Consider the following 16,581-nt stretch of genomic DNA (forward strand, 5'->3'; position numbering starts at 1 on the left):
AAAATAAATCAATCTTTTTAAAAATGTGCTTAAATCTGCAATTAATGCAGGGACCAGGAAGATGTTATAAGCCAGTTCAAAAGACATTCTGGGGGCTGATACACTAATTCTCCACCTGCAGTGTCAGCATCCCATATGGACACCGGTTTGAATCCCGACTGTTCCACTTCCAATCCAGCTCCCTGGCTTATGGCCTGGGAAAGCAGATTAGGATGGCTCAAGACCTTGGGACCCTGCACCTTCATGAGACAGCAAGAAAAAAGGTCCTGGCACCCAGTTTTGGTCAGGCCCAACTCTGGCCATAGCAAGCATTTAAGAAGTAAACCAGCAGATGGAAGTTCTTTCACTCTGTCTCTCCCTCTACCTGTAACTCTTTCAAGTAAAATAAACAAATCTTGATGAAAAACAAAAAAAGACATTCTGAAGAACGACATATCTATATATCAGAAATTTAAGATGAACGTGCAAATGGAAGCAAAATTGCTTCCACAAATAGAACACATCTCTACTGGTCAAGAGAAAATGTGTGTGTCCATAAATGTTAACAGTTACATACAAGCTAGAGTTGCACAATAGCTCAAAGAATGAAAAACTAAAATCAGATGTGCTACTTGGGGACAATGCATAGACTTCTACTGAGGCACACAGTTCAGTAATTTTAAGTTTCTCATTGCATTTTATGCCATGGAAATATGCATACAGCATGAAAATTATCAGTGTGGATAATATTTGGGCATCAATAAATCAAGAAACACAAGATGTCTGAAACATTAAGAAAGTGCAATATGCACCCAGTGAAGGAATAATCCACATAGAGCCAGTAATGATTTGTAGGGAAATGAATAAAATGAGACTCAAAAATGCTACTGGATTTACACAGGTTATAATCTATTCCCCCAATAGCAGTTAAACAACCAGGTATGTCTCTTCCTACCTCTTTCTGTAGCATTTTCCATTATGCTTAGAAAGAAGCTTTAGCCACTAAGAAAACAACTTGTTTTCACTGTGTTCTAGTCATTCTCCAAGAAAACCACTAATCCTCACAGTATGCCAGGTGTAACTCTCTACTTACTATCAAATCTTAGTCAAATAAGGAATATTTGGCTTAATGAGTTAAAAAAAATAGTTACTCAACTTAGCAAAGATTTGTGGGTTTTTTCTTTCATCAGTAAACTGCACTGGAAAACAATGTTAGTTTTACAAAACAAATTTCTTTGCATTCAGTACTTTTCAACCTTAGATTTAAGTAGCATCTAAAGAGAAGGGGTTAACTAATAGAAACTACCAATATGAGATTTTACAGTTAACCAATAAAGTAAGTATTGTGGGAAGTTATGCTGGTGATCTTCATTTCTATAAACATCTAAAAGGTGTTACCAATTTTACTCTCAAGCATCTTACTCCAACTGTTTGTGAAAATGGCTACCTTTGCCTGACTAGTATGGATATCTGTCTCTCTGGGGAGTGGTGACATACTCCAGCCTAACCTTGACACAGTTCAGGGAAAGTGGTCATGGATATTTAGAATGTGCCTTCCGTGGGCAGCTACTTTATTCTGGCACACAGAAGGCCTGAGTGTCCAACCTTCTCTCAGAGGAAACATTTCTAATGACCAACAACCTTGTGGCAAATGTCTGACCTGAGTAGCATTAGTCCATCCAAGATAGCCAATTTCTGGGAGAGGTCTAACAAGGGGACTAGTTTGGTCTGGATATGTCAGTGAAGCAAAATGCAGAGAAGGAAGCACAACAAAGCACATGAAATAGCAGAAGCAATGTGTAACTGACAAATCCCAAGAAGAGGTCAGCATCGCTCACAGGGACAACAGGAAGGGGGAACATTTGGGACGTGCAGGCTCCATCAGCAGATAGAATGTGTGGGTGAGGAGAGAGGTGGGGACCTTGTACTAAATTTTCAAAATCTATGGTTTTTTTTTTTACACAATATGCATCTTTCATAAACTTTCTGAGGAATCTCATACCCATGGATTTCAAAAACTTTTCTGAATCAAAATGTTCCAGGATCATTTTGGAGCTGCCAGGATTCAGGTGAGAGCTGTGAGATTCAGTGCAAGAGTGGGAGAAAAGCACTGTGGTTTTGCCACCATTTGTCTCTATATGCTGACCCCATCCACAGTGCAACTGCTGGTCCAGGGGAACAAAGGCTGTCAGGCTCTGCTATCTCAAGTGCTGCGATGATGTCGCTTACCACTTGTAACACGCACTGCAGATGGAAGGCATTGTTTGAATGCTCAGCGACACTTTTGAATTATTGAAGCCAACTATGTACTGTCAGTCAAAAGCCCACTTTTCTTCCCATGTTTTACTTTTGAAATGGTCATTTTTCATTTCTGTTTAAAATTCATTTGTAGCAAGCTTTTGCATTTCAGTGTTGATTATACATCCATTTTGAATATAAGCTGGACTCTTAAACCAGAAATACAGCTTCTCGTGTTTCCACAAACTTATGAAGTAATTTGTGTTCCCTTTAAAATGGAGTACTTTAAAAAAAAAAAAAAAAAAAGCTCATTGTACCTCCCATTCAATCACTTAAAAACTGAAGACTTCATTAAGTACTTATTATAGGTCAAGTACTGTTCAAGGCACCTAGGAAGTCCTGGTAAAACAAAACAGACCAATAACTCTCCCCTCCTGGGAGCCAGTGCTGTGGGACAGCACACAAAGCTACTGCTTATGACACCAGCGTCCTATGTCAGAACGCTGCTTCTTCAGGTGTCAGCTGTTCTGCTTCCAAACCAATTCCCTGCTGATGCACTGAGAAGGCAGCAGAACATGGACCAGTATCTTGAGCTCCTGCAACCCACATAAGGACCTGGAGGAAACTTCTGGCTCCTGGTTTCAGCCTGGCTCACCTCTGGCTGTTGCAGCCATTTGGGAAGTGATGGAAGATCACCATCTCACCTTCTGTCTAACTCTTCAAAGTAAAAAAAAAAAAAAAAAAAAAAAAAAAAAAATTTAAAGAATTTAGATGGCCTTTATTTCAGAGAACCACAGTCATGGGCTTCCCTTCCCCAGGCAGCAGAAAGGACAGACGTGAAGGAATGAGCTGCAGAGGAAGAAGAGCCCAAAGTAAAAATTTAATCTAGGGAAAACGGGACACCATGGAATAATGAGTAAAGCTCATGGCTTTGGACTTCCCCAGATCAAGCCATTGCAGCCATTTGGGGAATGGCCCACTGCATGGAAGATATCTGTCTAGCTGTCACTAACTCTGCCTTCCAAATAAACAAATAAGGAAGTCACTGGTAACTTTGCTAGAGGGGTACTTTCATAAAATCCTGATGGGAGTAGTGATAAGAGAAAAGCAGAAAATGCAGGACTGGAGATACCCAGTAAAGAAAACACCTTTTAAGCATGAAGGGAGCAAAGAAACTGGCAGCACCTCCAGTGCAAATTCAGTACTATAATGTATGTCTTAGCTTTGCCTCACTCCCCAATTATGTTCCCTAATAATTATGGCTCTTCAAAATCCAATTTTCTCTATCTTACATTACATATTAAATAACTTCAAGGCTACTACACAAGAACAACTACCAACGACAAATCTACTGTGTGTGGCTAAAGATTTTCTTGCAATTTTTAATGTTTATTTGTTGTGAAGATAGAGTGATAGGGAGTGAGACACAATGAATGTTCAATCTGCAGAGTCACTCCTCAAATGGCTGCAACAGCCATACAAGCCACGTCAAAGCTAGGAAGCAGGAATACCATCAGGCCTCTTGGCATTACTGGCAGCACTTGGGAGACCTGGAAGAGGCTCCATGCTCCTGGCTTCAGATATGCTCAGCTCTGGCTGTTGCAGCTGCTTGGGAGTGAATTACGGATGGAAGATCTTCCTCTCTCTCCTCTCCGTATATCTGACTTTTCAATAAAAATAAATAAGTCTTTAAAAGCAAACAAATAAACAAGCACAAATGAAATATGCATTGTGGCAGTGCATTAAGCTGCTGCCTGTGACTAGACATCCCCTGATAGAGTGTAGGTTTAAGTTGGCTGCTCTCCTGCTGATCCAACTACCTGCTGATGTGCCCTCTTTTGTGCTTGTTTTTGACCTGAAAATGTTTTCCTCTAACTTTGATCAGGGGCTAGGGTTTCAAAAATTCCGTACAACTGGAGTCATATTTACAAGCTATTTAAGTTAGGTGGGTATTTTTTTGGTGATTATGGATTTGCTAAGCTCCATTTAAGTTAGCTTTTGTGTGATTATTAAGTTCCTTTTTTCACTTGCTTCAGTTTTAGGGTTTGCTTCATCATTTTTTAAATTTTGAATATATGTAAATACACAGTTCAGGAGTCACAGCCACACATACAAAAGCCTCTCCTCAGGGAAATCCCCCCCTCCTCCAGTACCTCTCCCCGACATGCTACCACTGGTCTCTGGTCTCATCCTTCTTCTCCTTCACTTTTGCAAAATTAAACTATGTTTTCTTATTTTTCTATTATTTATTACAAAAGGACCATACTTTCCATCAGGGAATAACCTCCTATCAGCTCACGGAAATCTTCTTCACTCTTTTTCCTAGTCTATACTAGTCAGTCAACGCCTAAAGATTCAGATTTTCTCCAAAATTCTGCTAATAATCCTAAAGTGAACGTCTTAGTGAAAGCATACATTTTTCTGTTATTTACATGGGCAACTAAAAACAATCTGCAACTTGGACTGGTCGATCAAAGGGTAAACCCAAGTATACAGGCATAACAGAACTGTGAGGAAGTTGCACCATTGCCGTCAGCAGGACATCAGAGTGCTTTTTCCTCCTAGGTTTACCAATTCAGTATGTTCCCTTTTTTTAACTTTCGCCAATCTTTAAGATGTAAATCACATATGCACAAGTTTTAATTCACACTTATTACCAATGAAACTGAACATCTTTTCCTGTACTGTCTCACATGTCATAGCTTTTTCTGGTAAACTACTCATGTCTTTCTCATTTTTTAAAAAAATCATTATGTAAATCTTTTAATGAAAATCAAATTCAAAATGAGATCTGTTAATTTTAAAAAGGAACAATACATAAAAGGACAATACACAAATTAACTGAAAAAGAATACCTTCATCAGTTACAATTACACCATTATCTCCTATGCTTTGTGCCAAAGAGATTATTTCCCTGAAAAAGTGGAAGCTATGTCATGTGAAATGAATGTTAAGAAAAAAACATTTAGGTAACAATTTTATGATGCTAACTAGAATAAATGGTTAGCCCCACCGATAACAAAGCCACCAAGAAAGGTCAAAGTCTGTGAAACAGAAACCCCACAGGCCTTTCACCATAATGATTGCATTCCACCCACCTCACAAGTACAGGTAACTCTCCGAGGATGAGGCGCTTCCTGTTGCAGCTGGTACACTGTGAGAAGTCAGAAACAAAGGTGTCAGTTTACCCGATATCGGACTTAGCTATGTTTCTGCAATAACAAAAGGCTGCTTTCTATCTTCATGATGATGTTGGTACAATCCTGTTTGTTATGAACGAAGCGAAGCAAGTAAACTCAGAGTCCATGGAAGTCCAGGACAAGCACACAGACCGCACAGTCCACCGGAGGGCCTGCATCTTACAACACATCAAGACTGGACACTTAGCTCCGTCCTCCAGCACCTGCTCATCCCTTCATTACTTCTTTGCCTATCTCTGATACACAGCAATAATGTTTTTTTTATATATATAGATATATGTACATATACATATTTTAAGGTAGACGTGAAACTAAATTTAGGATTTGTAGGCTAAAAGTAATTCTTTCTCCCATGTTTATGTTGCAAATATCTATCTTCAAAGATCATCACCGCTAAAAAAAAATTGTGAACATAAAGTTACCACCACTTACTCAGTGCAAACAGAAAAAACTCGGATACCAAAATAACGTGCCAAAAGAGTAGATAATTTTTAAGAGTATGTGAAAATGGATCTGTGGAAATTATACTATAACCTCCTTCAAACCTTATTTCACACTTTCTAAAATGAAAAAAAAATGAACAGCACGTGCAATTGTTAAGAGAAAACGTGTGTTTGCATGTCCAAGTTTGCCTCTTGAAGTTTGTTTCTGTATATATCAAATCATATACAATTGAATTAAAGTTAATCCTATCCTTAAACATTACAGACATTTTGTCACTATAACATGAAACTACCTGGATATCCAGGACTGTCAGGTAATGAATGATTCAGATTTAGGCTGGATGTCACTGTGCAGACTCTTCCTTTGACCACAGTCATTCAAATAAATCATGTGGAGATGTGCAAATACATATAACCAGACCATATATTATACGGACACTAAGACACAATTACACTGATTATGTATATGTGTGTATACATTTAACACATGAATACTGAAAACATACAGATACACACATCAGTGTCCCATACATCCACACATACGGCTTGTGTTATTGTGGTTAAGAATTTCATCTTCAGGTCTGCTATGGTAGCCTAATGGCTAAAGTCCTCGCCTTGATCCTCCAAGATCCCACATAGGAACTGGTTTGTATCCCAGTTGCTCCACTTCCCTTCCAGCTCCCTGCTTGTGGCCTGGAAAATCAGCAGAGGACTGCCCACGGCCTTGGGACCCTGCACCCGTGTGGGAGACCTGTAAGAAGTTCCAGGCTCCTGGCTTCAGATTGGTTCAGCTCCAGCCATTGTGGCAACTTGGGGAGTGAATCATTGCACAAAAGATCTTTCTTGCTGTCTGCCTTTCAATAAAAATATTTTTTTACAAAAAAAATTTTATCTCCTGAACCAAAATATATGAGGCCTGAACACTGCAACTCCATCAATTTTGCAACTGTGCCTTGGTTTTTATTTATCTGTAAAACAAAGGTAATAACAAGATTTTCTTTATAAATTACTATAAGGATTCAATAATTTTCTATTTGTAAAAGGTCAAAAATCGTCCCTGGTACACAACAAAAGCTCTTAAAGATGATCCTGCAGCCGTGTGGGAGACCTGGAAGAAGTTCCCGGCTCCTGGCCTTCAGGTAAGGGCAGCATTGCCTGTTGTGGCCACCTGGGGAGTGAATCAGATGGAAGATCTCCCCCTCCGTCTTTCCTCTCTCTATATATGTGACTTTGCAATAAAAACAAATAAATCTTAAAAGGGGGAGGGGGCAATGAGAACATCCAGTTTTGTTATTTATAAAGTGAGGACAAGCCAATTCTCAGTGATGTCAGAAGTCTTAGTGAACTCTTCCTGTACATAAACATTCCTGAGAAAGGCAGTAAAATATGCTTAGATATGCATAGCTCATTATGAGTTACTTTACCAAAAACATTTATTAGAGATGATGTAACAGAAATTGAGACGAAGAAGGGGAGAAAATGCTGAAATTAAATGTCTGGCCCTCAGTGAGATTTCATATATATCACTCAAAAGACATCTGTACATGTCTGTCCTCTTTATGAGGAACCCAAACATGATCTATAAGCCGAGTCTTCAGCTCCAATCCCCCATATCAGTAACTACTGGGTGAACGTTCAGCCCCCATTTTTGGTTAAGTTAATGGGTCTCAAGATTAGTTGCTGTAATAACAAAATGCTTTGGAAAGTACCATCACCTACAAAAACTTATTCTGAGAATTGGATGGTAATGAACAAGAGTATTAGTTACCATAGAATATTAAATGCTTATTTTGATTGAAGCATCTGGTTGTCAGAGGTGAATACACACAGATTTGATAAGCAAACATTAAGACAAGACAATATGGGGAGGGGAGGCTTGCTGTGTGGCATATCTTGCTAATCTCATGGCCTGGAAGAGTAATAGCAGATAGAAGAAGTCATTGGGCCCGCTGTACCCATGCGGGAGACCCAGAGGAAGCTTAAGATGGCTCAGTTCTGACTGCCATGGCCATGGGAGAGTGAATCAGCAGGGTCCAAGGCTTTGGGCCATCCTCCACTGCTTTCCCAGGCCACAAGCAGGGAGCTGGACGGGAAGTGGAGCTGCCAGGATTAGAAACGGCGCCCATATGGGATCCCAGCGCATTCAAGGCGAGGACTTTAGCTGCTAGGCCATGCCGCTGGGCCCTTTTTTTTTCTTTAGATATGTGGGGAAGGTAGAAAATGCCAGACCAGGACACACCACCCTGGCTGCCAGAAGGGAGTGCTGCAGATTGCCTGGGTAAGGGCTCTGGGGACGTTTTGAAGTGGGGGCAGCTGAGGGCATATCTGGCAGGGGAGGAATGACTTCTGGGGTCTTCCATGGACCATCCACTGCACTTCAGGTAGGTAAGAATGGTTTAGAGGGGGAAACCAGAGGGCATGTCTGGGTCAAGCCAAGGAACCTGCCCTCACAGGACATCTGGACTGCGCTAAACAGCAACAGCTGGCGCACCCAAAAGCTGGAGCATGATGTGTATGTGTAGGTGGGTGTGGAGAGATGCCTGGCTGGGATAGGCCACAGTCAGCTACCTGCAAGTGTTAAGAGTAAGGGATGGGCTACATCAGGCTACACTGAATTACCCACCAGTATGCAACAGAACCATATCTGGGGGAAATTCTGTAGAAGACTTGTGGGCTTGCCTCTGTGGGGTTGCAGCACCCACCAGTTTATGTCAAGAGCTGGGGGGGAGGGGTGGTAACAAGCTGAGCCAGGCTCAACTACCAAACTCATCTGACAGGAACCACATTACACAGATAGTGAGCAGGCTGGGTGGGGCTAGGCTGCAGCACCCACCAGCACATGCAAAGGCTAAAATGGAGAGTAGACCATGCCAAGTAGGTTCACAGCTCCCACTGGCAAGCATGGGATCCAGGGCTAGAAACATGACTGGTAGGGAAACATTGGGAACTTCCTTATTAGGCCTTAATAGCTGTTAAGGAGCACAACAACTAGGGCTGGGGACTGCCAGGCTATGGCACCTGTTACGGAACTGGACTGGAGGCAGGCCATCTGAGCCACAGCACTCCCTGGCATGCTCAAGAGCCAGGGCTGGGAGCAGGCCTGAAAGGGGAAACTTTGGGACTCTCATGCTGAAGTCAGAACTGGGTGTGAGTCATGCGAGGCTGTACCATAGCACCCCCAAGCGTTCCTGGCTGGGGAATTGTGGGCACTCCCCTGCTAGGCTGTCCTTATCACTGGAAAGCACAAGAACCAGGGCTAGGGACGGGCCAGCCTGAATAAAGCAATAACTCCTATTAGCATACATGAGGGCCATGTCTGGAGATGGGATAAGCTGAGCTAAACCACTGCATCCATGGGTATGCCCGAGATCTGAAAGGGATGGGTTATGCCACAGCAGAGGCTGGCATGTACAAATACCAGGGCTGGTGGAGGTTATTGGGGGCCATTCTAACTAGGCCGCAGCATCCACTGTTGTACATAAAGATCAGGTCTTTGGAGATCTGGCTGGGCTGGGCTCTGTCTGCAGCACTTCTTGCTTTGGTTCATGTGAGATATGCAGCTGAGGGGGAACTGACCAGGTAGCTGTATCCACCCATATGTGCACTGGCTGGGGCAGGTGACAGACCGAACCTGACCCTGTACTAGCTGGTGCACGTAAGTCTGAGGTCAGCCCAGGCGAGCTTCCCTGGGGGACTCCCCAGCTACACTGCTAAACTCAGACCCTGGCCACAGGGAAAAATCATAGGATTTGTAATCAGACCTTGGACTGGGCCTCCTCAGTAGTTGATGCCTGCGCCAGGGAACAGAATACCGAGACGCACACAGGGGACATGATGGCCAGCTCGTCTAGGCCAGCAGGGGACAGACGTCAACTGCCTGCCTCATCAGAGGATGGAAAGCAGAACAGGTTGGACCAAGTTCTGCAACATGTTCCTGGGTCTGAGAATGCACTATGGCAGACTTGGCTAGCCAAAAGACTTGGGACAGATTTTCTCAACCCTGGAGCAACAAAACCAGCAACTTCTCAGAACTATCAAAACCACACAAGTAATACCCTTTGCGCACTCTTCCCTCACACTGTGGTCTCTAAGGTGACATCAAATAGCCATCCCCTACCCCAGGTACCAGTGTAGCATGACAGCAAGGAAAGGCCACCTCCCCATACTGCCTTGCAGACACAAGAGGAAAAAAAGAAAATTAAACATTTGTCCCACCCAGCTTCCTCCAGAGTTGACTGCCTCCATTCTAATCAGAGGTCCACATGGGAGTGCATCCCTCTAAATTATGTGAACAAAACTTAAAAATAAAAACGTAGAAATAAGTCACATATAAAATATGAAGAGGGAGAGCCTTGAGTATTTTATTTAGAAAAAAATAGCAAATTTGGGTGCAGGTAAAATTGAGCAAAAGTATCATTAAAAAATTACATATAGTTCAAGGTCTATTTATTTTAGGCCATTCTCTGGAAATTTAGGCAATTTGAACTGAACCTCAGTTCAATTTTCAGCAGCACAATCATTAAATGATTTACCAAACATGTAGCAACTAATTTAGAGGACACGTGATTAAGGTACACATTTTAAAATCCATATAATTACTCTCTGTCTCTCCTCTCTGTATATCCGCCTTTCCAATAAAAAAAATAATAAAAATAAATCTTTTTTAAAAAATCCATATAATTACTGCAACAATTTATTGTAAGAATGAAATATTTATGTTTGCTCATTGCTTAAGATTCACATACTTTTACTGTAGAAGATTAACAACAATTTTGTAATAAAAATTCATATGGCTATTTTTAAAAGGATCTTTACACCTGGCTTTAACATATTTAATCATTAAAATTCCCTGATTCTTAAGTTTTCTACATTTGAAGGTCGGATGTTAAGAAGTCTATTTCATTAATATCTTCTATGTTTCTATTATTAAAATGACAGTCAAGAGTTCCAGAATTTAAATCAATAAGAAAACTATAAAATTCAGGTACAGAATTGTAATTAAAAAAAAAAAGCAAAAACAAAAACCTGTTACCAACTATAACCCTGACTAATAAAATTGTCAAAGTTCAAGTAGTAGTTACTGTAGGGTATGAAGACACAAAAAATGTAAATTGTATATACTATATTTACTAAGCAATATTTTCAAGGGAAAAAAAATCACTAACAGCCAGGGGCTTCCTAAGTATTCTTACACTTAAAATGTGTAGAGCACAGAGCAAAAGGGGAGGAAAAATAAAAAACCGTAACCTGCAGGGAATTTTAAATACACTTCTAGTCAGTGAGACCACGAGGTGAAAATTTTAAAAGGTCAAGACCCTATGTGACTTTCCCAAATTCTTTTACAACTACACCCCACCCCCCGGGGAGTTTGGGAAGAAGACTGATATCAGCAGGGCAGGGAAGACATCACGGGAATATTTTCAGAGACTATTCATGTTCACTTGCTATAATTAGTCCAAAGGGGCGACCTATTCAAATAAATTGTTGTTCTGGGAACATAAAAACCAGTGAGAATCTGAATTACTGTTCTTATTTAAGTCAGTAAATTTCAGCAACTTCTAAACATCAAAATTTAGAGGGACTCTCAACACACGAAGATGCCAATGATCTATATTTACAACGCAGCTTTCTTAGACTGCTTGCCCGACTCCAGTGAAAACACACACACACACACACACACACACACACACACACACACACACACATGGTACTGTTTCCTCACTAGGACGTGGTTTTTTTTAACCACTCTATATTAACCCTGTTTCTACTCTCAGGGTTATTTCTTTACAAATAATAGTTTTCTAGTCTGTAAGAAAGGAGAAAATAAAGCATGAAGAAGTCAGAGTCTGCCAAAGAAATATTTATCTTAATGTGAAAGCAATCATTACACACCGCATATCCTTGCCTCCTTCCACCCATCCTATTGAGATAGCCTCCTCATGCAACACTCATATAACCCTTGTTTCTAATAAAGAATCAGGATCCAAATCGTTGGTTGTTTGTCTTGTCTGTGAATCTGTTTCATCTGCCATGTCTAACCAGTGATCTCAAGTTCTACTTCATGGAATTCACCCAAGCTCAGAGGGGACAGACACACCCCAGCCACGCAAGCTACACAGTTTCATGCAACTAACTCATTCTGCCACAATTACTTCTTCTAGGCTGTTCTCAAACTTTAGAGTTTTTCAATAAAGGATACAAAACAGAATTTTTATATCCAACAATCCCAATGTTTTTGCATTCGTTATAAAGCACTATAACCCCAGAAAATTTATTTGGATACTCACGGTAAGACTTCCAAACAGGGGGTCTATATTCATCTGTATCTGAAAGAATAACATTAAAATTAGTGAGTACGTGTAATTTAAGTATGATGGCTTAATCATTAATTCACTTAACATATATCTACTGAGGCCTACTTGCTCAAAGTACTATGGTAGGCACACAAAGGCATTAAAGGTTTTTTACACTTGGCCCGTTTTTAGAGTTCAGTTCTACAAGGATGTTCAAGGACAGTTACTGTAATTAATCGCTTATCGCAAGAAAACATCAAGGTTCACTTTTCCTGTTGGCCTTCCTCATCGTCAAGAGTCAAGGGCAAGTTTTTGTTTCTTTGGCTTCATGGTATTTCTCTGAAAGATCCTTGACACTACTGGAATTTTTCTGTTTTTGGACCAACCAATTGGAGAACAATCTGATTCGTTGTAAACATGAAGCATTCCTCTATTGCTGCCACACTAGGAGTTTCCAGGGGAAGTGGTATTCATCAGGAGGCAGGGAGCAGAGTAGCAAGTTATGCCCTCAGGACGGCCCTCCTACAGCCTGGACAATCTCTACCCAAAATGAGGAACACCTCAGTAAAGGGAAACACGACTAGGGATGCACGGCCGACCAGCGATGAACACCTGGTCCCTCTGCTGACACATGTGCAGAGCCGAGCGAGAGGACGTGTGGGGGCAAAGCTGAAGGGGAAGGAGATGCAGGAATGGGAAAAAGAAGGGCCAGTGTTGTCTGTCTTCTCATTAGCACAGCAAGGCTGAGGAGTAACTTGAGTGGCAAAAAGCTCTGCCCGTGGGACTGCGCAGCCAAAGCAACAGGCACATAATTTTCTAGTACGGGGGCACACATTATCAAGATGCTGATTAAGTGGCTGACAGTACCCAGCAAGAAGCCAACAGGAATCTGCTCCTAAAAATCTTGGTCTCCAAATACACACAATATCTGGGAAGTTTATCAAGAAAACTAATTATATCATTCAAGAAAATGGTTTATGGATGCAATACGATTTGCTCCGAGTCACCAACTTTTAAAACTCAGTGTCAGGACTAGCACAGGAGCATAGCAGCCTGCGGTACCAGCATTCCATAAGTTTTGTGTCCTGGCTGCTCCACATCTCCTGTAGCTCCCTGCTTGTGCCCCGGGAAAGCAGCAGAGGATGGCTCAAATCCTGTGCTCCTGTGCTTACATGGGAGATCTAAGCAGTCTCTGGGCTCCAGGCTTTGGTTGGCTCAACACAGGAATTAAACTAGCACACGGAGGACCTCTCTGTTTCTCCTGTGAAATCCACATTTCAAATAAAAATAAATCTCAAAGAAAAAACACAACCTCACACTTTGCAGTGTTACTGTAACTACAAAAGTTAAGTCAGAGGCCTGCAGCAACATTATTAACAGACTTTAGGGCTACTACTGTAGCACAGTAGGTAAGGCCACCATCTGCCATGCTGCATCCCATATGGGCAGCAATTTGAGTCCCAGCTGCTCCCTTCTCATCCAGCTCCCTGCTAATGACCTGGGAAAAGCAATAGAAAATGGTTCAAGTGTTTGGGTCCATTCCACCCACATGGGAGACGCGGATGAAGCTCCTGGCTTTGGCACGAGGAGCTGGCCATTGTAGCCATCTCTGGAGTGAACCAGCTGATGAGTGATCTGTCTCTCTTTTTTTTTTTATTGTTGTTAACATTGTATTATGTGATACAGTTTTTTTTTTTTAAAAGATTTATTTTTATTATTTTTTATTGGAAAGGCGGATATACAGAGAGGAGAGACAGAGAGGAAGATCTTCCGTCCGATGATTCACTCCCCAAGTGAGCCGCAACGGGCCGATACTATGCCGATCCGAAGCCAGGAGCCTCTTCCGGGTCTCCCACATGGGTGCAGGGTCCCAAAGCTTTGGGCCGTCCTCAACTGCTTTCCCAGGCCACAGGCAGGGAGCTGGAAGGGAAGCGGGGCTGCCGGGATTAGAACCGGTGCCCATATGGGATCCCGGGCGTGCAAGGCGAGGACTTAACCACTTGCGCCACCGCGCCGGGCCCAATGTGATACAGTTTTATAGGCACTGGGGATTCCCCCCCATCCCTCCCACACCCCTCCCCCCATGGTGGATTCCTCCACCTTGATGCATAACCACAGTTCAAGTTCAGTTGAGATTCGTTCCTTGCAAACACATATCTAGCATAAAGTCCAGTGTCTTATTGTCCAGATAAGTTCAGTGGCCTCTTGGGGAGACCTTCTCTAGTCTGAAGATAGGGCTAACAGAGTAAAGATCCGGTCAGTTAAAAGCCCCATCAAAACCTCAGTATCAATATACAACATTATGGAATTAATTGACATAGTATTGGGTAAACAATATGTTAAAAATAATGCAAGTTCCATTCTTCGAAACATCTGGGTTGAGACAGTATCAATGACAGGTTCAAAAAATAACCAACAACCAAACAAAAATTACAAGTTAAATCAAGGCAAACATGTGGTATCTAATCTTTTGGGATTCGCTCATTTCCCTTAGCATTATAGTTTCCAGTTGGGCCCATTTAGCCACAAAGAACTGCATTTTGTTTTTTTTAATAGCTGAGTAGTATTCCATGGAGTAGATGAACCAAAGCTTTCTTATCCAATCTTCTGCTGATGGGCATTTCGGTTGCTTCCATGTTTTTGCAATTACTGATTGTGCTGCTATGAACATAGGGATGCATGTTGGTTTGTCGTAAAACAGGTGTTTTGAATATATTCCTAAGAGTGCAATTGCTGGGTCATATGGTATGCAGATTTTGAGTTGTTTGAGTGTTCTCCAGACTGCTTTCCATAAAGGCTGTACCAATTTGCAGCTCCACCAACAGTGGAGTAGGGTTCCCTTTTCCCCGCATCCTCGCCAGCAAGCGTCGTTGGTGTTCTTGTTTATGTGGGCCAATCTAACTGGTGTTAGGTGGTACCTCATCGATGTTTTAATTTGGATTTCCCTTATTGCCAGGGAGCTGGAACATTTTTTCATATGTTTGTTTGCCATTTGGACTTGTTCCTTTGTGAAATGTTTGCCCATTTCCCGTGCCCATTTCTTGAGTGGCTTGTTTGCTTTGGTTTTTTGGTTGTTTTGAAGTTCTTTGTATATCCTGGAAATTAGCCCCCTACCGCCTATATAGTGTGCAAAGATCTTCTCCCACTCTTTCAAAGTAAGTACCTAAGCCTTAAAAAATAAACGGGAAACTTTAAGTCATCTGGATGTTGCTTGGCACCAGAAATATTAAGATGTTTGCTTGCAGAATGTTTATATGAAAGATTACACAGATGGCAAAATGAAGCGATGCAGCACAGCTGGTTGTCGTTATTCATGGTTGTTGTAACCTCATATCTGAAACAATTAATTCAGGAGGAAATGGCTGAGCCACTGCTGCTAGGGTTCAGTTCCCAGGTGCTTCTGGCCACATTTTCATCAAACAATACAGAACCTTGTTTTATGTTATTTCATTAACACTGAACTCAGAGTGGCACAAGAACTCTTACCTATGTGAAGCTCAATTAACACAAGTATTTTCTCCATAAAGTATGTTACAAGCTTTTCAGGTTGAGGAATAGCAGACAGCATTTTGGTACTATCCTTGGGGCCATTCTTAAACAGCGAAACCCCAACAACAAAAACAAAACACACACACACACATACACACACACACACACAAAAAAAAAAGGAAAAGAAAAAAAATGTGGCATTAAATAGGCCATGAAAAGCATAATTGTTTACAGGGTGAGAGCTCAAACAAGAAGGCAGAATACTGCCTTGTTTGACCGCCGCTGGGACCGTGCAGGCCTCATGCCTCAAATTTGTTGCTGTTCTTTGGCACAATTTGTGGCACAATTTGTTCTGTGCCACAAAGTCTTTATTTATGGTTACAAATAAATGCTAACAGGCAAATTCATTAACATACAACCCTCCAATAATGAAAACTGACTGTAAATAGTAAGCTATTATTTAGGAAAGCTGCCTGCTCAGGTGAGCAAATACAGCCCTAACTTAGTGACACAGATGTTCATACGAGTTGCCATTGCTGGTGTGTTATGTGCTTTGCAGGATTAATTAGACGGAAGTTAGTCTTAAACAGAAGAATCCTATCTCGGGCTGGCGCTGTGTTGTAACAGGTAAAGCTGCCACCACCTCCACCACAGGCATCCCACGTGGTCACCAGTTCTTGTCCTGGTTGCTCCATGGGCCCATGCACTTACACATGGGACCCAAAAGCAGCTGCTGGCTCCAGACAGGCCCACCTCCTGCTCCTGCAGCCATTCACGGAGTAAAGCAGCAGATAGAAGATATCTATTTCTTTCTCTTAACTGCCTTTCACGTAAAGACATATTTTTAATAATCAAGTTAATTTGCATTTTCCACATGGGAGACCTGGATGGAACACCCTAGCTCCAACATGACCCAGCCATTTGGGAAGCACAACCACA

The 16,581-nt window shown here is 41.8% G+C and overlaps 1 protein-coding gene across 2 annotated transcripts in view; it reads right to left on the reverse strand.

Moving 5' to 3' along the window:
• CHN1 (chimerin 1) overlaps positions 1-16,581 on the reverse strand; it is a 194,671-nt gene that overhangs the window by 124,629 nt on the left and 53,461 nt on the right. For both annotated transcript variants that reach the window (XM_040971745.1, XM_040971744.1), the window contains exons 3-4: positions 12,148-12,186; positions 5,312-5,371 (exon numbers count right to left, since the gene is read on the reverse strand). In XM_040971745.1, the coding sequence (XP_040827679.1) occupies positions 5,312-5,371; positions 12,148-12,186 (99 nt within the window). The remainder of the gene's footprint in view (positions 1-5,311; positions 5,372-12,147; positions 12,187-16,581) is intronic.

This window comes from Ochotona curzoniae, unplaced genomic scaffold (assembly GCF_017591425.1).
Source record: "Ochotona curzoniae isolate NIBS_2020 unplaced genomic scaffold, NIBS_Ocur_1.0 contig_2210, whole genome shotgun sequence".
NCBI classification, from domain to species: domain Eukaryota; kingdom Metazoa; phylum Chordata; class Mammalia; order Lagomorpha; family Ochotonidae; genus Ochotona; species Ochotona curzoniae.